This window comes from Acipenser ruthenus, chromosome 2, assembly GCF_902713425.1.
Source record: "Acipenser ruthenus chromosome 2, fAciRut3.2 maternal haplotype, whole genome shotgun sequence".
NCBI lineage: Eukaryota > Metazoa > Chordata > Actinopteri > Acipenseriformes > Acipenseridae > Acipenser > Acipenser ruthenus.
Window position 1 is genome coordinate 104,939,100 of NC_081190.1, and position 23,929 is coordinate 104,963,028.

Below are 23,929 nucleotides of genomic sequence, written 5' to 3' on the forward strand. Positions count from 1 at the left end.
CCAAGTAAGGAGGGCATTACAGAGAAGCAACCAAGAGGCCAATGATAACTCTGAAGGAGCTGGAGAGATCCACAGCTGAGATGGGAGAAACCGTCTATGGGACAACTATAACCCGGACGCTCCACAAAGCTGGGCTTTATGGAAGAGTGGCAAGAAGAAAGCCATTGCTGAAAAAAACCCATATCAAATCCTGTTTGGATTTTGCCAAAAGACATGTGGGAGACACAGCAAACATGTGGAAAAAGGTTCTCTGGTCTGATGAGACCAAAATTGAACTTTTTGGCCTGAGCGCAAAACGCTATGTGTGGTGCAAAATCAACACTGCTCATCACCCTGAGAACACCAACCCCACGGTGAAGCATGGTGGTGGCAGCATCATGTTATGGGGATGCTTTTCATCGGCAGGGACTGGGAAACTGGTCAGGATTGAGGGCAAGATGGATGGAGCCAAATACAGGGAGATTCTAGAGAAAAACCTATTTCAGTCTGCAAGAGACCTGGGACTGGGGCGGAGGTTCACCTTCCAGCAGGACAATGACCCTAAACACACAGCCAAAGCTACACTGGAGTGGTTTAAAAACAAGAACCTGAATGTCTTAGAATGGCCCAGTCAAAGCCCAGACCTCAATCCGATTGAGAATCTGTGGCAAGACTTGAAAATTGCTGTTCACCAACGGTCCCCATCCAACTTGACAGAACTTGAGCAATTTTGCCAAGAAGAATGGGCAAAAATTGCAGGATCCAGACGTGCAAAGCTGGTAGGGACTTACCCAAAAAGACTCACAGCTGTAATTGCTGCCAAAGGTGCTTCTACCAAGTATTGACTCGGGGTGAATACTTATGCAACCAACAAATGTCTTTTTTTTGTTTAATTAACTTTTGTGTCACAATAAAAAAAATATTTTGCATCTTCAAAGTGTTAAGTATGTTGTGTAAATCAAATGGTAAAAATCCCAATTAAATCCATTTTAATTCCAGGTTGTAACACTACAAAATGTGGAAAAGTCCAAGGGGGATGAATACTTATGCAAGGCACTGTAAGTCAGGAAAGAGGGACATTGTCCAGCTGCACTGGGAAATTGAGCAACCATTTCCACAGTTTTTCTGGTGTCAGTGGGAGTCTTGGAGACAGGTGTGTGTGTCAGTGGGAGCCTCTGCCTTGGAGGCAGGTGTGTGTGTCAGTGGGCGTATTGGAGGCAGGTGTGTGCCAGTGGGAGTCTTGGAAGCAGGTGTGTGTCAGTGGGAGTCTTGGAGGCAGGTGTGTGAGTGCCAGTGGGAGTCTTGGAGGCAGGTGTGTGAGTGCCAGTGGGAGTCTTGGAGGCAGGTGTGTGTCAGTGGGAGTCTTGGAGGCAGGTGTGTGTCAGTGGGAGCCTCTGACTTGGAGGCAGGTGTGCAAGTGTCAGTGGGAGTCTTGGAGGCAGGTGTGTGAGTGTCAGTGGGAGTCTTGGAGGCAGGTGTGTGAGTGTCAATGGGAATCTTGGAGGCAGGTGTGTGAGTGTCAATGGGAATCTTGGAGGCAGGTGTGTGTGTGTCAGTGGGAGTCTTGGGGGCAGGTGTGTGTCAGTGTGAGTCTTGGAGGCAGGTGTGTGTCAGTGGGAGCCTCTGACTTGGAGGCAGGTGTGTGAGTGTCAAGGTCTGTGCATTTAATATTTGAGGTTTGCAGTTTCACAAAGTGTCAATCAAAAAGTGTGTAACGTACTCAGATTTGTTACACATATTTAACTTTTTTTCTATCAGTATTTGGTCAAATGAACACAATATTTTGTATTGGTCCATAAAAATGCATATTGTTGCATTTATTGTTGACAGTATCCCTATTTATTCTTACAGGACTGGACTACAGGAGATTCACGAAGCTTTAAAAGAAAATAGAAATGACTTCAACCTTGCAATCTATGGCCTTGATCGCGATCTCCTAAACGTCTATTTTGATGTCGTTCTCATTTGCCTTTCTGAAAAAGAAAAACACATTTGCAAAAGCAATGCAGCGCAGGATTGTCAAACTCCAGACCTTGAGTGCTACAGGATCTTCTGTTTTTTGTTCCAATTGTTCAACAAATGTAGAAATTTTCAACTGTTAAAGCTTATTGCACAACTACTACTTCTCTGTGTAATCTTCTACAAATAAAAATATCTTTTAAAAAAATAATTTTCCCAATTTTAAAACAACACATCCATCTAAATAATAGTAGCAATAATACACTCCAGGATGTGAGTTATCATGGGATATCACCACTTCTCAGATGACTGAAGACACTCAGCAGTGCGTGTGCCACACAACACACCCAAGGCTGGTGATATTCCATGATAACTCACACCGTCATGTATCATTGCATAACAAAGTAAGGGTAATGCTAAATCATGTATCAATTGTCAACCAGTAGGATGTGATGATTTGATCTGCTAATATAATGACCCAACATATAATGATGGGTTTGAAACAGAATGCATTACTGTGTTTTCGCAAATGTTAATACAAAAATGGTTAAGGATCTTGCTTTTATAAATATAAACCCTTTCTACATAAATCATCTGCATTGAATATATAATATTACAATCCCACCAATCCAGATGGACATATTCACATTTACAGTGTATGGGTGGAAAAAAGAAAAAATCCAAAAATATTTTAAAAGCCAACAAGCCATCTGCCTTTTTTTCTGCCTCCCCATTTTTTTTTTTTTTTTGCCCACCAGCTATATATATATATATATATATACACACAAATTCAAGGCAGGGATCTTATCTGTGGCCAAAACCCTGAGGCTGTGGCTGGCTTACTCAAGGCCGAAGTCTTTGGCTTGAGGCCAGTGTGAAGGCTAAGGTCACGGGCAGGTAAATACCAAAAACATCCTGTTTCTGGAATTTTTATAAAATTCATACCATAGTAAACTGTCTTATGAAAAGGGACTAGAAAACCCTGTTAAATGGAAACTATTTCTTTATTGTTGTGCAAACAAGAAACCTTTGACGATTCAATTCAGCCTATTGTGGAGAAAGAATGTACTAATGAATAAAAATTGAATTAACGTTCTCATTATTTAGTTCTGAAAGTTTTTATTCTGAAAGCCCGTTCTTGCAGACCAGAGTAAATGTCCTCGGCCTCAAAGACTCCAAAGGACGTCAGAGATTAACATATAAAAGCTAACAGTGATGAACAGGTGAAGAGAGTGGTGCAGGTCAGAGCTCCTTCTGCCTTCACTGGCCTGGACAACAACACACCTCTACCTCAGCTTCTAACCTCAAATAATGATGTTCAGAGATATATTTAGCTGGTCAGTTTTTGTGCAAGGTTGCCTGTTTCATTCCCATAGAATTATGAAGCCATGTACACACTTTCAGGTAATTCCAACACTGTGTTCTAAACTTCAAAGCTTTCATAGTAACAAAGACAAATCCAACTAACTGAATGTACGTATGCGATTGTTAGAGCTGCAGTTCGAAATGCCAGGGGTTAAATAAAAACCTATACTGTATTAGTACAGTGGCAAATGTGTTCATTTATTTTGTTTGTTTATTTTGCAGACGCCTTTATCCAAGGCGACTTACAGAGACTAGGGTGTGTGAACTATGCATCAGCTGCAGAGTCACTTACAATTACGTCTCACCCGAAAGACGGAGCACAAGGAGGTTAAGTGACTTGCTCAGGGTCACACAATGAGTCAGTGGCTGAGGTGGGATTTGAACCGAGGACCTCTTGATTAAAAGCCCTTTTCTTTAACCACTGGACCACACAGCCTCTTATGTATTATAAAAATAAATTACAACCAGTTCATGGATATAAATATTTATTATTCACAGTGGGGAGATACAGTAAGGTCAGTAAATGCACAAAACATCATAAGGCAGGTTTAACATTAACTGACCTACAGAATAAGGCAGAAAAATGAAAAGGCACTTCAGCAAGTGATCATTAAAACACAAAATATGCAACTCAATCCCAATGATCTCCTAGATCAATCAATATATTACAATCAACCCACCCACCCAATTATTTAAACAAAAACAAGTAGAAGTGGAAGCATGATCTTTTCTGACGTTGTACATGATGCATTGTTGGGTCCCGTCAACCCTACAGCTGAACACTACCACCTGCGTTTCTCTTAAAAGCCCTTGGGACAGTAAGCAGCCCAGCATCCTGAGATCAGAGATGCCACCCAGGAATATAAGGGTCTAAATGATCCCTTAAGTATGATGAGGCCAGACCATTCAGAGATTTATAGGTTAGGAGTAGGACCTTAAAATCCACCTAGACTGCACCGAGAGCCAATGTAGGGCTGCTAGCACAGGGGAATATGTTATTTCTTTGTGCTCTTGTTAAAGCCTTGGCCGCATAATTTTGTACAGGCTGCAAATTGGGATAAATCCTATCTGTGACAACAGGAAGGTAAAGTTCTGTCACCTTGCATTTCACCAAAAAGCTCCAACCCATTATATATATATATATATATATATATATATATATATATATATATATATATATATATATATATATAAAAAAAAATATTATATTATTTACACACACTGCTTCTACCTTGTGCCAATGACAATAAATACAGCTTTGCAGTATTGCATGGTAAACCAAAAACAGTAGCAATTAAAGCAAAGATTGTCTAAGTGTTTCAAAGCTATAACAAATGTGACTAATATTGTGGGTATTTAAAAACATTATTAAAGAATGTGCTCTCCCATTGTTCTCCGAATTGATCTTGACTACAATTCGATTCCAAATACAGCAACTAAGAACTGCTTTAATGATCTGATGTCCCACACAAGACACTGCTAACAACATTGTCAACTAAGTAAGTATCAATTCCATGCAAAGTTGAGGAACCATGCCTTGCTTACATATACAGTAGTTTTAAATATATAGGTGTTGAAATAGCTTACTGTAGTACATTAAATCTGCATACCATATCATAACACTATGCTTTTGCAGATAAGAAAGGATCAAAGAAGAAATCAAACGCAAATTTCAATGCAGTCTTCACTGTGTTCCTCCAGTTGTACTCTATTTTGAACTGCCTGCCAGCTGGAACCAGTTTGGACATGCAGTTCAAGCAGCGGATGGCTTTGAGTTCAAACACCGGCCATTTACTGCCAAGCCGACCCTCGAGGATAGTGCTGAACTCCACAAGGCTTCTGTGTCCCAGAGTCAGCAGCACTCTCTTAAACTCATTGCTGGCCTTCAGGACTATGTCTTTGGTGGCGTCGTCCTCCTCTATAGTCTTATTTTTATAGGGCATGCCCACAGTTATTTCAAATTTGTAGCGATCAAACCTTTTGAGGTGGCACTCGTGTTTTGTAAGGAACTTGAGTTGGCACAGCTCATCTTCGTCTTTAGTGACATTCTGGGGGTCACATGTTGGATAGATTTCACCGTACAGGCACCTCATCCAATCTCCAACGATAAGGGGCAACAGGTTGATGGTGGACTCTGCACTGTTCTCAATCTCTGTAACTCGCACATACTTAAACCTCCCAGTCCAGGTAACTCTGTGACCCTCCAGATGGCTGCACAGGATCTGAGTGCGTGCCATGTTGGCATCCTTCCAAGCATGTGGCCCACACAGGAAACCATACTGCTGCCAGGTCAAGGTGGAGTTGTATACCTTCATCCCTTCAGACCTGTACACGTAGATCCAACAGAAGAGCATGATAGCAGAGACCCACACCAGAATAAGTTTAACAATGGAACTTCTGGTCAGGGATTTGACCACGTCTACCACGGATATTCTGGTCTTTGTCCACAGGTGGAGAAAAATGGGAATGGCACACAGAACCAAGGTCACAACTATCTTGATAAACTCCAGGGAGATAAACCATTTAATAAACTGGATAACGAACATGACGGCAATCCCCAGCATTAGGATTGGCAATGCAAACAAGAAAAGGAAATACCCAATGGAGGTGCGGATGAGGCCAATGCCGGTGGAATGCTGCAGCAGCACCACAGAAAACTCACACCACATGAAGCACACCATATAAGGAACCAGGAAACAATAGGTGCCCTTAAATTGCCTTAACTGGGCCATTTTGAAGAACAGGTAGAAAAGGTACATGTAAAGCAAGCATGGGATGCTCAGGTTTAGAATAATGAAGTTGCCTAAAGGAATGGACACAAAGGTTTTTCCAAAGAACCGGAGGAAAGCCCAGCTTTCTGGAAGGTTTCTCATCATGGCACATACAGAGGAGGCCACTTCGATCAGCAGAGCTCTTCTCGTGTACGTTTCCACAAAAGAGCTCAGACTCATATAAGTTGCGAGTGTGAAAAAGACGGCGATGGTAGCAAGCTCAGAGCATGGGATCCATTCTTTGCTGGCAATGGGGAAAGAAAATATCACAAAGAAGACCGAAAGCATGAAATGGAAGTACGGTTCCAAATGATTCCAGCCAAAGTTGGTCTCAGCCTGCTCAACGTCGAGGTTGGGTTCGAAGCGGGTCAGTAAGTCGGTCAGCGTTCTGAAGTTGTCCCAGGCCTTGCTGTTCTGGAAGACCTTCAGAGTGCAGATTAGCATGGAAACGAAGGACAGGTAGAAGATAACCAGAGGGATAACAAAGGCAAAAAAGTCAATGGTTAAATTGCTGATGATGAAAAAGAAAATGAGAGCGTTGATGTGATGAGTGGGGATGATGGTACTGAGCCAGTGCATGCCAGCCTTGGAGGCTATGTCAATAAGATGCTCTTTCACCTCCATTATGGCATGAAGAGGATATTTTATAATCTACGAAAAAAAAAAAGGGAAATCAAATGTTATAGTAGAGAAATCATTAAAGGTTGGCATTTCATGTAAAACTGAATATTAAATGTAATAATATCTAAAGACAAACTTAACCTCTCTAACAAAACATAATTGAACACCCTTGTTATATAGGCCTTATGATGAGACAAAATGTAAACTAGACGTGTAAAGTTTCCACAGTGATCAAGAACATAAAGCAGTTTTTGTACTAACACTAGTGTATTATCAAAACTGATGGTACCTTCTGCCTTAGGGGCAGGTCTTCAGGATTCTTCCCCGCAAGTTCGTCGTCTTTGTCATCGCTGCTTGTGAACAGGTTCGATGGGATAATGCCCATTGCATATTTTTTAGTAACTTCAACAAAATCCTCTAGAGCAACATGCTTGCTGGCTGAAAATATATCAAACAAATACATGTATTTCTTACATGTATGAGATCACAACATGTATGAGATCACAACATAAATATATTTTCACTGCATACCACCGTCTACAGATCCCTTACAGAAAGGAAAATGCAAGGTCTAGATTTGTCGGGACATGTTCCCCCCAAATGCACAGGTGTTGCTTATATCGCTCTTTTGCAAATCCTTGATTGTTAACCTATAAATTATGTTAATGGTTGTGGGGATGTTTGCAGTTCTGGGAATGGGATGATGGACATGAAAAGCTTTTTAAAACACACCACATTAAAATGTAAAGACTTACATTCACTACTAACAAGCCGCTCCAGGACTCTCCTCTGCTTCTGCAGAGATGGCGGTACAGGCCCTGGTTTAGCTGCTCCAACACCATCTGCACACGAAGACAATCCCTTTAGTGGCAATGCAATCTTACAAATTAGCTTGTTTCTTTCCTTTAGAATTCACTTCCCCAATATATCCCATGGAAATACAGTGTTATCTATTCAATCCAATCCAATCCCCCAACCTTTCAATGTAAAATTATCCAACTCTTGCTGGTACAGCTTAGGAAATATCTATGTGCTGTGTGGTCCAGTGGTTAAAGAAAAGGGCTTGTAACCAGAAGGTCCCCGGTTCAAATCCCACCTCAGCCACTGACTCATTGTGTGACCCTGAGCAAGTCACTTAACCTCCTTGTGCTCCGTCTTTCGGGTGAGACGTAATTGTAAGTGACTCTGCAGCTGATGCATAGTTCACACACCCTAGACTCTGTAAATCGCCTTGGATAAAGGCGTCTGCTAAATAAACAAATAATAATAATAATAATAATAATAATAATAATAATAATAATAATAATAAATAGAAATAAAAATGGTTTTCCAAGATCTTGTATTTCAAATTATGAAGTAAAATATGAAAACATTTTAAAGCTTTAGTGCATTAAAATGAAAACAAAAAAAGTTCTTAATAACATTAAGCTTGAAATTAAAGAAAATAGCTGCTGCTGAAATACATTTTTTATTTCATTTTCTAGATAGCGCTGCAAAATCTGTATGCAGTACACTACATCATACTGCAGTAATTATTTTACAGTCAGCAGTAACTGAAAAAGCTTTGGTTGCAGGTCCCCCAATGACATTATAGCTATATAAAATTAAACGAACATCTGGCCAAAGGTACTAGAATGGAATGAGTAGATTCTACTAATTTACACATTTATGTTTCTATAGTCGACATCTGACTCGCACACACACTCTTACCATCAGCATTGACTTCCTCAACGTTTTCCAGCATTTCAGACACAGCTACCTTCTTTTTCCTCTGGGGGTTCAATCTCCAGTACATGACCAGCGCTGCTTTCCTCACAGTGCGTTCAAACTCAGTCTCTGAACACAGCTTCTTTACTTCCTCTTCATTCTCTGTGGTGATGCCTAACATGAATAAAATAGCAGAACACTTCACACAATACTGCTTGCAAGCAGTGTTTTTCTATTGAAAGGAAGATGTCAGATTTATTGGCACACAACTTCCTGTATAGGGTGGGTCAACCAAAACCATAAATAATTTCAAAAGTTTCCTCTAAAAGCGTATGGCCAAAAGTTTTGCATCACCTAGAATTTTAGGATTGAGACATACAAGATAAAAATATGAACAAAACTTAGATTTTTTTAAATTATTTTTTTAGTTATTTAAAATCATGTAAATCAAAGAAACTACAATATTATAGCGTAAAGGTTTACCTGAAGCCATAATACTAGTACAGTATTTCATGTTAGATTTCAAAATGTCACATTTTTCAATTTGTCAGTTTTTCATCAAGTACATGGCAAACTGCAAAGCAGTAGGTAATTCAATGTGTTAACGTAACATTACTCAGCAGGTTTCATTTGACTTTACGAAGCAAAATTAGTTAATTCTATAGGGTGATGCAAAACTTTTGCCCATAGTATTATGTATGTATGAATGATAAAAAGAAAGCTGATTTTAGCAGCTCATCTTTCATTAAAACATACATTTTGGGTCTTTATAATATTTCATAACAGCAGGGAGGGGCAGGGCAAGGCCAAGGACAAATTTCCTGCTTGGAGAACATAAAACATTGCTTTAATACTTTTAGAAATGATGACAAACTCTCCAGAACAAACCCATTACTTACCGTTGATGTTGAATGCACTTTTTTAAACCGTGAAAGTTTTTTAAACATGAATGTTTAGATATTTGCAGGTTGTAGTAACTGGGCTGCAAACCCACTAGATTATAATAGATGACATGTTTAACCCTTCTTTGTAAAAGGTTGTTTACTGTTTAAAATAGCAAAAACAATTTCAATAAAAAAGTAGATTTTTATTTTATTTTTTTTTATTTGCAGTATTTTTTTTTTTTGTTTGTACTGCATTTAATTTCAAATTTCAGTCCAGATTCAGTATTTATTACAATTGTTAACAATGCATTGGTCTTTTGAAAAAATAATGTGAAAATCAATGCAAAATCCTTAAAATGTTTGGTTAACACTAGAACCGCCACAGTAATCATTTTGACGGGTTTGGATTTAAAATTTAAACAAATCTGCGTTTGTGAATGCAATGTGGTTGTCTTTCTTTCCTTATTTTCTTCTTGCTTTTTAAAAAAAAACACAAACAGTCAACCGCATTGCATTGACAGTACGCAGATTCGTTTACATTTTAAATCTGATTAATCTTGCAGCGGTTCTAGTGTTAAAAGTTTAAAAATATTTTTTACAATTGTTATTGCCGTTTACAATTTCAATGTTTAAACCTTGACAGACTTAGTTTTCAGATGAACATCATTCTCCATATTGTACTAGTTAAACTGTCTTGAAGCAAGAAGAGCATGTCTAGATTGTAAATATTTGTGTTTGTTTTTTTTTTTTAGCTCCCACAAACCTTTTCTTTCCGCCAAGCATGCTCTTAAGAGCTCAACAGCCTCTCTCCGGCCTTGCTTTGCTGCTGGAAGCAGCCAGCTCACTGCATTGCAGTTGTTCAACTCCTCATCCTGCTGCTCGGCCAACTGCAAGTAATACTTGCCAACCTGCGACAACAAAAACCAAATAAAACAAGCATACAACAGAAGGAACCGACTGCTCTGGATATGCACAGCACCTCTTAAACTGGACTACATGAGTAGCAGAAACACCTGCGAAACAAACATCACGCAAGCACTCTGGTGTACCCACCTTGTATATTTCTACAAGGATAGAAAACAACACATATTTGCTGCTGGTTCTGTTTAGCCTAGACCCAACTCATTCAGTTCAGTAATAGATAAATAAAACAAAGACCTGGACTGAAATGGCCCTTGTGGTTGGTTATCCCTTGGCTTTCAGCTGAAATGTGACAGAATTGTCAGTGTGGGAATGGAACACATGATCTCCTGGTTCAAACCTCTGGGGTTTCCCACTTCCTCTTTCAGTATAGTTTAACACTATCAAAAGCAGGGTTTGAGATTACAAAATATACATGTATAATAAAATCATTGTGCTTTTCCAATTGTGGAAATATTTCTTGCGTCTTTGATTTACGGGTAGCTTACTGTAGACAATGTTGAAATACATCCAGACATTCACGTAACAACATGTTTGCTTGCTTTTCTATATTGCGAAAGAAAATAGGCTTCTTGGTATTATTGCTGGTATTTTATTTTGGTATGTGTTGCAGGTACAGTAACGATCAGGCTTCATAAGTTAATGTTTACCAGTTGCTCAAGCAGCCAAATGCATTTTTTTAAATGTTTGCTTGCTCTAAATAGCAATCTTCTGTAACATGAAGAAAAATACAGCAAAGAATAATATGCTTTTAAGTTTTAACTGCAGCGTTTTTTCTTAGTCTGTCTAACACTTTAATACAGGAACAAACACAGATGAGTAATGTTTTGCAGCCAGGAATTTCTTCCAGAAAGACCAGAGTACAAATGCCAATGCCAAAACAAAATCCCTCAAACTGCATTTCTTGTCAAATTGAGCTTGCTGCTGGTCTAGCTGCTCAGTTTTCGAAATTAAAATTATTAGTTGTAGCGTATATTTCGTATGTTTCAAACATATTCTAGCATAGCACTGATCTTACACTATCTTGTACACTAGATATTCAGTACATATTTTACTGAAGCACTACAACTTCTATCGGTACCCCCCAGTGCTTTGGATACTATACCCTGCTCCATACACGGCAGTGGCGCCATATAGAGTTGCGACGTATAATGATTTGGTAGTGGATTTTAATACAACAACTTTTATTTACACAATATGCATTATACAAATCAAAAGATCAAATTTTGCATGCGAGTGACATTTAATGTGTGATTTATCATATATTCACACATTGTCAAACGGTTTCTGTTAACAGAGAGAGAGAGAGAAAAAAAAAAAAAAAAAAACACACACAGTGCGAAATTAATGCTGCCGGACGAACCTCTGAAGGTTTAAAACTACCTTTGAATTCCAGGCTAGTGAATAAACCTTCGAACACAGCCCTACTTTCAAATCAAATAAAATCAGACAAATGCAAAATAAACTCCAGGATTTACTTCTATCTACTAACTTGGGTTAGGTTGCACGGTTTAACCACATAATCAATGTTTTAACAGGAAAAATCTTATGAACTCTGTGATAAGACATTAGGTTAAAAAAATACATAAGCACCAAGAATTAAAAGAAGCAAAGAAAAAAAGAAAACAAACAAAAATAAATAAATAAATAAATACAGGCCTTACCTCAGCCTGGGCCTTTGAGTCTCCAGCCTTAGCCTTCTCTTCCTGTTCTTTGAAGCTTATTTCTTGCTCTGCTTTTTCTACAAAAAAAAAAACAAACACTATTCAAATAGGTCAAACACAAATTCATTTTTGGCACTTCAGAAATCTGAGGCCTGATTTACTGCACATGCACGGTCTCAGACTTATCCCAAAACATTATATATTACTCATATTCACACTTTATACAAGTATGTGTTAATTATCCCCCCAGCAACAGAGATAAAGTGCAGGTGGTCATCCTTATGTCAATATATCTGGAAAACGTAACCAAATGTGATGAAACTTGATGGAAAACCACTTATTAAATTGATGAAACTTCATAACATTATTTAGCATAGGGGATTGAGGATCAGATTGTGGGGATATCTCTGTCTATACATCAGTCCGTCTGTTACACTTACATTTTTACATGCATCTTAAAAACAGAAGTTATTTTACATACTGTAAATCATGGGATGCATGTTGCTAACATACAGTAGATGTTACTAATGCATGCAGTTGAAAGAACAGCATGTTCTGTAATTTGTTTTAAACTATACACAGTGTCTGTCTTGCTTAAAGGGTCATCAGTCTTCTAAGGACACAGTACCGGTACCTTGTAACCATCCAACCCGTGAGGGCTCGGTATTATTATTTTTATTATTTATTTCTTAGCAGACGCCCTTATCCAGGGCGACTTACAATCGCAAGCAAATACAAATACATTCAAGTGTTACAATATAAGTCATACAATAAGAACAAGAAATACAATAATTCTCAAGTGTGACAAACCACAATTCAATAATACAGCAGATAATAGTGAAAGTTACATCAGGATATGATTAAATAGTGATAGTTACATCAGGATATGATTAAGTACAAAATACTACAGATTAAACACTTGGCAGATTACAATATTCTGAGGTACAGGATTAAATGCAGTAAAATAGGGGGCAGATAAGAGCAAAATAAAGCATATTTAAATGAAGGGTGATAGTGTCCCAGGATACAACAGAGGAGTTCTACAGGTGCTGTTTGAAGAGGTGAGTCTTAAGGAGGCGCCGGAATGTGGTCAGGGACTGGGCAGTCCTGACATCTGTAGGAAGGTCGTTCCACCACTGCGGAGCAAGGGTGGAGAAGGAGCGGGCTCTGGAGGCAGGGGAGCGTAGCGGAGGTAGAGCCAGTCTTCTAGTGCAGGCGGAGCGGAGAGGTCGAGTGGGGGTGTAGGGAGAGATGAGGGTCTGGAGGTAGCTGGGTGCAGTCTGATCAAGGCATCTGTAGGCTAGTACAAGAGTCTTGAACTGGATGCGAGCGGTGATCGGGAGCCAGTGGAGCGAGCGGAGTAGTGGAGTAGCGTGGGCGAAGCGAGGTAGAGAGAACACCAGGCGAGCAGCAGAGTTCTGGATGAGCTGGAGCGGACGGGTGGCGGACGCAGGGAGGCCAGCCAGGAGGGAGTTGCAGTAGTCTAGGCGGGAGAGTACCAGGGCCTGGACCAGGAGCTGGGTAGCATAGTTGGTGAGGAAGGGTCGGATTCTTCGGATGTTGCTCAGGAAGAATCTGCAAGTGCGTGCCAGAGTGGAGATGTGCTGGGAATAAGAGAGGCAGGGGTCCAGGGTGACTCCAAGGTTCTTAGCTGAGGAAGAGGGAGAGAGTGTGGTAGATTCCAGAGGAACAGAGATAGAGAGATCAGAGGAGGGGGAGGAGGAGGGAAAGAAAAGGAGGTCAGATTTAGAGAGGTTGAGTTTGAGGTGATGCGAGTGCATCCAGGAGGAAATAGCAGACAGACAGGTAGAGATACGGGAGGAGATGGTGGAGTCAGAGGTGGGGAAGGAGAGGAAAATCTGAGCATCATCAGCATAGAAATGGTATGAGAAACCATAGGATGCGATGAGGGGACCCAGGGAGCGGGTGTAGAGAGAGAACAGGAGAGGACCCAAGACTGACCCTTGGGGGACTCCAGTTAAGAGAGGGTGAGGTGTGGAGGTTGCTCCACGCCAGGTTACCTGGTAAGTGCGGTTGGAGAGGTAGGAGGAGAACCAGGCCAGAGCAGTGCCAGAGATCCCCAGGTCAGCAAGAGATGATAGTAGAATAGAGTGATCAACAGTGTCAAAGGCAGCAGAGAGGTCGAGGAGAATTAGGACAGAGGAGAGAGAGGCAGCTCGGGCACATTTAAGTGAGTTGGTGACAGACAGAAGGGCGGTTTCAGTGGAGTGAGCAGAGCGGAAGCCAGATTGGAGAGGGTCAAGCAGAGAGTGGTTGGACAGGAAAGCAGAGAGCTGGCGGTGTACAGTCCGCTCGAGGGTTTTGGAGAGGAAGGGTAGGAGGGAGACAGGACGGTAGCTCTGGAGGGAGGTGGGGTCGAGGGTAGGTTTTTTGAGGAGGGGAGTGATAGAGGCTTTTTTGAAGGCAGAGGGGAAGATGCCAGAAAGTAGAGAGGTGTTGAGGAGGGAGGAGATGAAGGGGAGTAGAGCAGGAGCAGCAGCTTGAAAGAGGTGAGTGGGGAGGGGGTCCAAGGCACACGTGGTGGGTTTGTGACCCTGGAGCAGGGAGGAGAGGTCAGAGTCTGAGAGGGGCAAGAAGGTGGAGAAGGAGGGTGAGTTAGTAGGGGATGTAGTGGGTGTAGGGGTTGGAGCAGGAGGGGGTGCGGGGGAGGGAGAGGTGTTAAAGAGTTTGCGGATATCTGAGATTTTAGAAGAGAAGAAGGAGGCAAAGTCGTCAGGGGAGATAGAGGAGGGAGGAGGAGGGGGGGGAGGGTTTAGGAGGGAGGAGAAGGTAGAGAATAGTTTACGTGGGTTGTTAGTGGAGGCTTGGATTACAGATTGGAAATAAGCACATTTAGCAGAGGAGAGAGTAGAGGAGAAGGAGGAGAGAAGAGTGCGGTAAAGGTCTAGGGCAGCAGGGAGTTTGGTTCTCTTCCATTTCTTTTCAGCAGATCGCAGTGTGATTCTTGCCGAGCGGAGCACAGAGGAGAGCCAGGGATGGGGAGGGGAGGGGCGAGCAGGTCGGGAGGTGAGGGGACAGAGGGAGTCGAGGGAGGAGGTGAGTGAGGAGAAGAGGGTGGAGGTAGCAGAGTCTACGGAGAGTTGTGAAAAGGAGTCGATAGGAGGGAGGTGAGAGAGAGCAGTGGAGGCAAGGACAGAGGGGGAGAGAGAGCGGAGGTTACGGCGAGAGGTGACAGTGGGGGTAGGAGGAGCAGGGAGAGGGGGGAGAGACAGAGAAAAAGAGATGAAATAGTGATCAGAGAGGTCCAGGGGGGTGACAGAGAGGTTGGAGGGGCAGCAGGCCCTGGAGAAGGTGAGGTCCAGTTGACGGCCAGCTTTGTGGGTAGGAGGGGACGGAGAGAGACAGAAGTCGAAGGAGTGAAGGAGAGGGAGGAATCCAGCAGAGTGGCTGGGGTTGGAGAGATGGATGTTGAAGTCACCCAACAGGACAGTCGGGGTAGACAGAGAGGGGAGGGAGGAGAGTAGATAGTCGAGTTCATCCAGAAAGTGAGTGAGAGGCCCAGGGGGGCGGTACAGAACAATGAGCAGGAGTTGACAGGGAGAGGTTAGTTGGACTGCATGAAATTCAAAGGTAGTGACAGAGAGGGAGGTGAGATCGGAGGGGACAGAAAAGAGTAAGGAGGGAGAGAGGAGAAGACCCGTCCCACCTCCCCGTCCGGTGAGACGCGGGGTATGGGACAGGACGTAGAGAGAGGACAGGGCAGCAGGAGTAACAGTGTTATCAGGGGACAGCCAGGTTTCAGTGAGAGCAAGGAAATCGAGCGAGAGGTGGGAGGCAAAGGCAGAGATGAAATCAGCTTTGTTAGCAGAAGAGTGACAGTTCCAGAGTGCACCAGAGAGTGTGCGGGAGGGGGGGAGAGGCAGAGAAATGAGGTTAGAGGGGTTGGAGGAGCAACAGCGGAGGGAGGGCAGAGGACGAGGACGGGAGGACAGAACAGGGATGTGAGAGACACAGAACAGGGATGTGAGAGACGGTAAGGTACAGGTGGTTCTCCACTGGCTATTTGTCGAGCTGAGCAAGAACCAAACCGTGAAACTCCAGCCTCATAAGACCTCTGAATCCAGTTGCAAGCCAAGCCGAGCCAGGGCCGTGGCTAAGAACATAAAGTTTACAAACGAGAGAAGGCCAGTCAGCCCATCTTGCTCGTTTGGTTGTTAGTAGCTTATTGATCACGGAATCTCATCAAGCAGCTTCTTGAAGGATCCCAGGGTGTCAGCTTCAACAACGTTACTGGGGAGTTGGTTCCACACCCTCACAATTCTCTGTGTAAAAAAGTGCCTCGTATTTTCTGTTCTGAATGCCCCTTTATCTAACCTCCATTTGTGACCCCTGGTCCTTGTTTCTTTTTTCAGGTCGAAAAAGTCCCCTGGGTCGACACTGTCAATACCTTTTAGAATTGTGAATGCTTGAATCAGATTGCAGCATTTTGTTCAAGACTGAATAGATTCAATTCTTTTAGCCTGTCTGCATATGACATGTCTTTTAAACCCAGAATAATTTGGTTACTCTTCTTTGCACTTTCTAGAGCAGCAATATCCTTTTTGTAGCGAGGTGACCAGAACGGAACACAATATTCTACATGAGGTATTACTAAAGCATTGCAAAGTTAACATTACTTCCCTTGATTTAAATTCAACACTTACTACTATAAGTATCCAACCATTTTAAGGATTTTCATCATTACGTTGCGCAAGTCAGTACACTCCATGAAGACAAACAACTAACAACATGGCGGGCAGCAAGGGTGATGAGAGAAAAATACAGCCTTGGGACGCTGAGGAAGTGCAGGCTGTAGTTTGTCTGTGGGCAGATAGAAGTGTTCAGGGAGATCTGAAGTCGTGCATCAAATGAGAAAGTTTAGGCCTGAATTTCGGACGATTTGAAGCAAATGGACACAAACCGCAGGTACGGTACACTTAACTCACACACAAACACAATCCTACCAAATTTATATTAATATAAGGAAAAACAAAATGCGGAATATAAAACAATTTTAAACTTATTTACAAAAATATAGTAAAACAAAATACAGCTGTACCATACATAAAACTACGGCTCTTGCTGCGCTCTAGAAACAACAACTATCCTTAAAACAGGATATCTTTGGGCAAATCATTTATTAAGTTGATATAAATCAGTAAAAATGTGTGGATTATAAAAGAAATTCCTAAATATATTTACAAAATATAGCGATACAAGATCCAGCTGTATCGTTAGTCTGTTAATTTTTGAACACCATTTGTTTGTACATCTTTTAGCAAACTAAATTAATTACAAGAATTAACAACAACTGTCTTTCATTGCGTGTGACGTCAGCAGCACAGCTCGGCAGTGAAAAAACAGCCCAGGCTCTCCTTCACCACACCGTGATGTACCAGAACTTCCAGCAGAAGAATCAATTCCACGAACCAAGCATGCACAGTGTGGCAGCACAGTGTAAGTGGAAATCAACAGGGACATTATATGGTATGGCTGTAGGACGCAATGACTATTTCAGTCAGATGTGAAAACAGACTGGCTGTCTGCAAGCTGTAATGGTCTGCAGGGATGTGGTAGCAAAGTGAAGACTATTTGTCCTAAAGGCCTGGCTTGATTGATTGAGTTTTCTTCACAGCATACACAGATTGCCTTTCTTGTGCCTGCGAGTCATTCCATGTTGAAATGAAAATGCATTATGATTCGGTATGGGCGCTACTGTAACTTGTTTTGTTCCTTTTTTGTTGTTAAATCAGGGCAAGACAACTGGTCAAAAATAAGATCTGTATTTGGGGGAATAAATCCAGTTGCTCAGATAATAAGCTAGTTTGGTTTATTTACATACTGTAAGGGGTTGACATTTCAGGAGAGTAGTCAAACTGCTTTGACATGTATTCTATGTTTGGAGCCAAAACAAGAGTCATTTCTAATCATTTATTTTCAATGTGTTTTGAGGAATAAAATCAAATCAAACTGTTCTAGTGTCCTGGCTTCTTTTCACAGGAGTTTATTAAACCACACAAAAGACAGGGGTGGGGGATCTAATCCAATCCAGCTTCCAGCTCATGTCACTCTCAGGCAGACAATATGCTCAAGTCTGAATCCAGTAATGGGGTAGTGAAATTATTATAATCATACAAGCAGAAGTTAGTACATCTCTGGCTGTTGATGTCTTGTAAATGAAAAGCAATTTTGTGCTCAAACAAATAAAACTGCAGGAATCGTGATATGACTACATTCGATCTGTGGGGCGGGGGATCTGGCATTTTCTATTGTGATGACAAAAGGCAATGGCTATGGAATATGACCTACTGTTAAAATTGTAAAGTGGCCCACACAGATAATAAAGACCATTCCATTTTATTGAACAGATTACTGAAACTGAGGTGGAAAACACTATTGCAGTGAGGGCTATTGTAGACAATACTCCGAAGTCTTAAAAATCTCAGAAGATAAAAAAAAAAAAAAAAAAAAAAGTTGGCATTTTTTTTCTTTTTTTTGCTGCAAGTAAAATGCTTTTAAAATAATTATGTTCCAGCACAATAGTGTTCAATGGTAAACTGGGGATTTCTGCAGGCAAAAATGTGACCGCTGGAATTTTTCTTCAAAACATCGCAATATATCCAGTTCTTGCTCCCTCTTGCAACAATGCTGGTGCTCTGGTTGAAATGAACGACGTGTGGGAGTGGAACGCTGGTACACTGCAATCTTGATAATGTATTGCCCAGTTAATTTATAACCCATGACAACATGGGTCACAGCCAAAATACACAGACCCATCTTACAAAATACAAGTCTTCACAAAACACCATTTAGCCTACAGTTCTTTTTTTAAAATAAATGTATGAATTTAATGCTCTTGCATCCTCAAAGAATCGATGGAGTGAAAACTACCAACCCTGCCTGCAGCAGGGGTGAGGTCTGGAGTACTGCTGTATTTAAAAGGCTCCTTTTTGCAGCAATACCACAATGTCTCATTCCTACGTTGACATTTCCAGCGCACGATGGTCACATGATTAGAGTTTTCTTTGTGCTACTATTATAAAAAGAGTTTAAATTGATTGCATCAAAAATTCTCTGGGTATAACACTTCACACTTTCGGTCTATGCAAGTGTTGTTTTGAAAGTGATCGCACCAATATGAATTTTTAGTAATTCAATTGAATAAAAAATGGAAATTGGGACAGTTCACCTCTGCCAGTATCCTGAAGTGTACTTGTGAGTGGGGGCAGGAGTTTCCTTTTTCAGTTCTTCCCTTCCCTTACAGTATGCGACATGCATACATATCCACTGCCACTGCTGGAAATCAGAGCTAGGATCGTCATGAATTGGGTATGCTAGTAGCTCACACAACCTGTCAATATTTATGATGTTCGCAATCATTCTGACAGGTTCTGGGTTCTTTTGCTTAGTTAGGTTTCATTTTCTCAATCTGTCTTTGAGCTACTTTAAAATAATCTTAACTGTTAGACACTGAACAAACTTCCTCATTTCAAGGTAATTCAAATGGCTTAAAGCCATTTGCACTTTAAACTAGTAGCAACCTATAGGTAAAAATGTTAATATGTAAAGTGCAGGGTGTTTCTTAATGCAAGAGATGATGTCATCTTAAGCAGTTTTGCTATGGCTGTTCAAAAATAGGAAATGTCTCTTAACCTACACATGACATATGAACTTATTACATGTCGAAAGCAAAGATTGTACTCAGGAACTTCTCTTAATCTGCATGTTCTATGCAGTGTGACATCTGTACACAGATTAAGATGTGTTGGAATATTCTCAAATCCTAAAATAATTGATTTCCAATACGTGGTTTATAATCCAGCGTTGTCCATTTGCCACTGTACTTGCTGTGCACCATCCACCCCTGTGACAGCTTACAAGGAAAACAATGTGTGCTTTTACACTTATGTAATCCCTGTACAATCAAACCAGGCAGGCACATATCCAGAGTCCTCCAGGTTTTATACAGTAGGTATCATTAAATAATGAAGTGATTAAGACCTGGAAGGAGGGTATATGGGTAAAATGTAGTAATCCACGGTATAAGTGTAACAAAGACCAGGGCTCTGAACTCTGAAGACTGGATTCATGGACCCCTGGTTTCAACAGAGGGGCAAACTAAATATTTGAAACTTCCAGCAGAATGACAGCTTTCTGAGCTGCTCTCTGATGAGGGACACCTTTATTAAAAGAACAAAAGCACCTAGAACAGGAACATCAAGCCTGTAATATCTTGAACGGTTTTCTTTCTCCGGGTGTAGAATTTTCTTTTTGTTCATACAGTACGAAACAGCCTTTTTACTTTGTCATATTTTTTTTTTAAACCGAAGACAAATTCTTCTAACACACTATTGGCGCTGCTGCATAATGACATGCCTAACCAAACGAAAAGAAAACAGAAGGGAAGTCTTTGAGGATTAATGTGCTTTGGGACAGGGCCATATTGTACACAGACTATTTTTTATAAAACCTAAAATTAGAGAATGATTTCCTTCAATTCATACCTAAAAGCAAGGCTAAGCAAGCATGCTCTGGTAAACAAAAAATCAACCTTAGGCCAATTCTACAAGTAAACAGAATTCTTCTCATCTATCATAACTTTCACTGCAGTCACTAACCTTCATTAATCATAAGCTGAGGGAGACAGGTCCTGAATACAGACAGTAGCCTGCAAACTCTGTTCTGATAAAAAGTCATGGGTAGCAGCCAGGAAAAAAAATACTTTTGATGGGATCCATTGCTTTCCTGACACATTCCACAAAAAGGTTATCACTGAGAAAATAAATGTAATTTGATGAATGTTTAAATTATGTTACCCTCCTGTGCTGAACATTCAACTCCACAATGCAAGGACTGTGTTTCCGCTCATAAGATGATGATATACCAGTCCCACGTCCAACCCACTCCTATCAACACAAGGTTAAATCCAATGCTTCGTTTCCACTGCCTGGTGCTACAACAGGGCCTCCCAACCCTGGTCGGGACCCCATGTGTCTTCTGGTTTGCATTCCAACTGAGCTCTCAATTACTTAACTAGACCCTGAACTAATAATTTACTAATTAAACCTTTAATTGTTCTCAGCTCCCAAAAAGTTGCAGTTCAAGTTACTTATAAAACGTTATAACTTGAAATCTGCAACCGTTTAAGCTGAAAACAAAAGGTCTAATTAAGCAAGTTGTTAGTTCAATTATGGGTTTAGTTAAGTAACTGAGAGCTCAGTTGGAATGAGAACCAGAAGACACATGGGGTCCCCAGGACCAGAGTTGGGAAGACCAGCCCTACAAGCTTTGGCTGCCCATGGCTAGCTGCTGAAATCAAAAGAGCGTTTTAATGCTTTTATCCCTCTTGCTGTGCGTCAAAGGTAACTGGGGGATTGTGGGATTATTTTGTGATTTGTTTTAAAGACACTGTTGGTTTATAAGTACGTAATAGTCTGGCAGTATAATGATAGTTTGGAAGAAATCGATTCTTTCTTATGGGTGGTCGGTAAGCGAGTCTGACATTATAACTGATGGGAAACAAACGAGTCTGTAGACAATGTACTTTATAAAACGACTATTTGTACTTGCAAATTAAACTGACTAATACAGCTGTACTTTAAATGTGTTTTAATATAACTTTGGATTGTGCAATACATTACTGTGGTTTGCTCTTGCAACAGAGTCAGATTCATTGTTAAACTCTGTGAAAGTTACTTTTAAAATGATGAAATACTGGGACATACCAATGACATACTGTATATATGACAATAGGACACAACCTTTCTGGAAGGACATTTAATAGCGCAATACCAAAAGAAAAGCAACAACTAATGTACAAAACCAGATAAAAGTAGATTAGATCAATATCAGACACACTGCATGAAGCTGGTCCCAAGGTAGGAAGTAGGGTATGCATCACTAAACCTATAAACGTTTGAAAGAACTTTATCGTGCCTCATTCGCAACTGTGCATGTAACCTACAATTACAAAATATCTACAGTATGGCTACTTTAAAATCACTGTCAGACTATTTTATTTGTAGCAGCAACTGCAACAAACTAAAGGTAGCGTACTAACTGTGGCTGGTGGTGTGCTGATCAGTTCAGCACAGCCCTAGCCCCAGTCTTGCACAGTATTTCCAGGACAATCCTGCTTACCGGCTTCTTCAGACAGGGCCCTGCTAACCGAAGAGATGCCATCCGAGGATTGGGAGAGGAAGTCGCCAGATGCAGAGGTTTCACTTTTCATTTTCTCCTCCCGCATGGCAGCGGTAGCAGCCACAAAGGCACTACCCACATTCAACTGGGACCTGTCCGGCTGAGGTGGAAGGGGAGGGGGAGGTGGAGGCACAGGCGGGGGCTGTGGGACTGGGGATGGGGGATTGGCATCCATCTCAGCTGAAAAACAAGCAGATAAAGAATTCAATTAGTCATAGGTAGGGACATTCGAGTGGGTGCTGTGTTAACATCACTCAACATTTACTTCAAAAGGAATACAGGACACACTTCCATTTTTTTTCTTGAATTTGTTTGTACACTAATTTCCTAGGCCTCCAATGGTAGGGATATCCACTAGATGAAATCTGTTTATATTTTAGATTATAGAAACAATTTCTGGGAATAGATTGTTTTGGATAATTAACAGTAGACTGAGTGCCCTACACATTACAGGACAGCATATAAATGATACAAATACAAATGGCAGCTATCCAGACATTGCTAAATCTGGCCTGAATTGGTTAACCCTGCTTTCCCTTTACGTTTCTTTCAGCAGTTAAAGACATAGATGTGGGTGAAAATTACTGGGGGCTGGACAACTCCCGTAATCTGATCTCTTTATAACAAATGTAGTCGTCCCATGACATCAAAACTTAACTAAATGGTCACCTTCCCATAACAGCTAGCCAACCCCAGAACATCCGCTTTAAAAAAAGAAAAAAAAGTGAATGAGAAAAACCAAGTGCTTTGAACTGAAATCTTTTTTTTTTTTTATTTGTTTTTTAAATCACTAAGGCGTTAACAAACAAAGCTATAGGCTACCCCGCTGGAATATAAACAACAGCACAAAATCAACCTGGATTGCATCAACCACCTGCCCTGGTTATTCCGAGTTAAACCCTAATAAGTGATTGATGCAAACTGTGGCGATTCTTTTTTACTGAAAAATAAAAAAGCCCCAGATATTATATACTGGTCTGCTGTTTTGAATGGTATCTTTTCATAGACCTACGGTGTTAAAGTTCATTTTACTGCAGTAAAGAACAGGAAACTGCATATTTTAAACAGGTAAGAAAACAAACGGGCTGAACAACAGATTCCACTTTATAGACATAAACAGCAATGTTAATACCGATAAAATAATTGATTAACATGACGGACACTGGGAAAAAGTCTTTCTCATTGAAACATCAGTCCGCCAACATTACATGCCATTGCCAACAAAACAATGCGGTACTGCACACGCCCAGTGAGAAGACACAACATTGGAAGAAAAACCTTACTAATATGTTTTCACAGCCTTATAAGTGATGTGGCTGTATCTATAAGGCAGACATATAGGCAGAGAGCATAGGTATTGTTAATCACGCGTCGTCTGAACATAGATAAAGTTTGTAATTTAATTTAAGTGTAATTTTTTTTAATATTATTCCACAATCTTGGTAAATCTTACACCTAAATCATTCCTTATCGAACAGTGCAAATATATTCTTTACTTACGCTGGTAGATAAGATAAAGAGATGTATGCAAAACGTTTTCTACCCAGTTCCTTCCTCCATTAACATAAATTTGAAAGCTCCCAAACGCTGCAGTATCAGACAATATCAGTACCAGACAAACCCTCATCAACATAAACCCTCCTCTACTCTATTTTGATTGGTGTATTTATATGATGTTCCCGCCTACCACAATCCTTTATCGTGAATGGTCAAGGCAGGTGTCAATTTGAAAACATGCTCAAATGTTGTCTTATGATTGGTTTTGATAATGAGGAAGCACAACAGCAAAGTCATGGCTAATCAATATTTGCTTGGTTGTTTACACTATACGTCAGGTGAAGAACATACTGCTCCGTGT

General features: G+C 40.8%; 1 protein-coding gene across 1 annotated transcript; it reads right to left on the reverse strand.

The window, feature by feature from the left end:
• Nucleotides 1-3,771: 3,771 nt before the first annotated feature.
• On the reverse strand, nt 3,772-23,702 carry LOC117408502 (wolframin-like). Its single transcript, XM_059005294.1, has 8 exons — nt 23,572-23,702; nt 22,012-22,251; nt 11,872-11,948; nt 10,050-10,194; nt 8,406-8,576; nt 7,451-7,537; nt 6,985-7,133; nt 3,772-6,725 (listed from the first exon to the last, which is right to left on the reverse strand). The coding sequence occupies exons 1-8, from the start codon at nt 23,696-23,698 to the stop codon at nt 4,926-4,928; spliced, it is 2,796 nt and encodes a 931-aa protein (XP_058861277.1). The 5' UTR covers nt 23,699-23,702; the 3' UTR covers nt 3,772-4,925.
• Nucleotides 23,703-23,929: the final 227 nt, after the last annotated feature.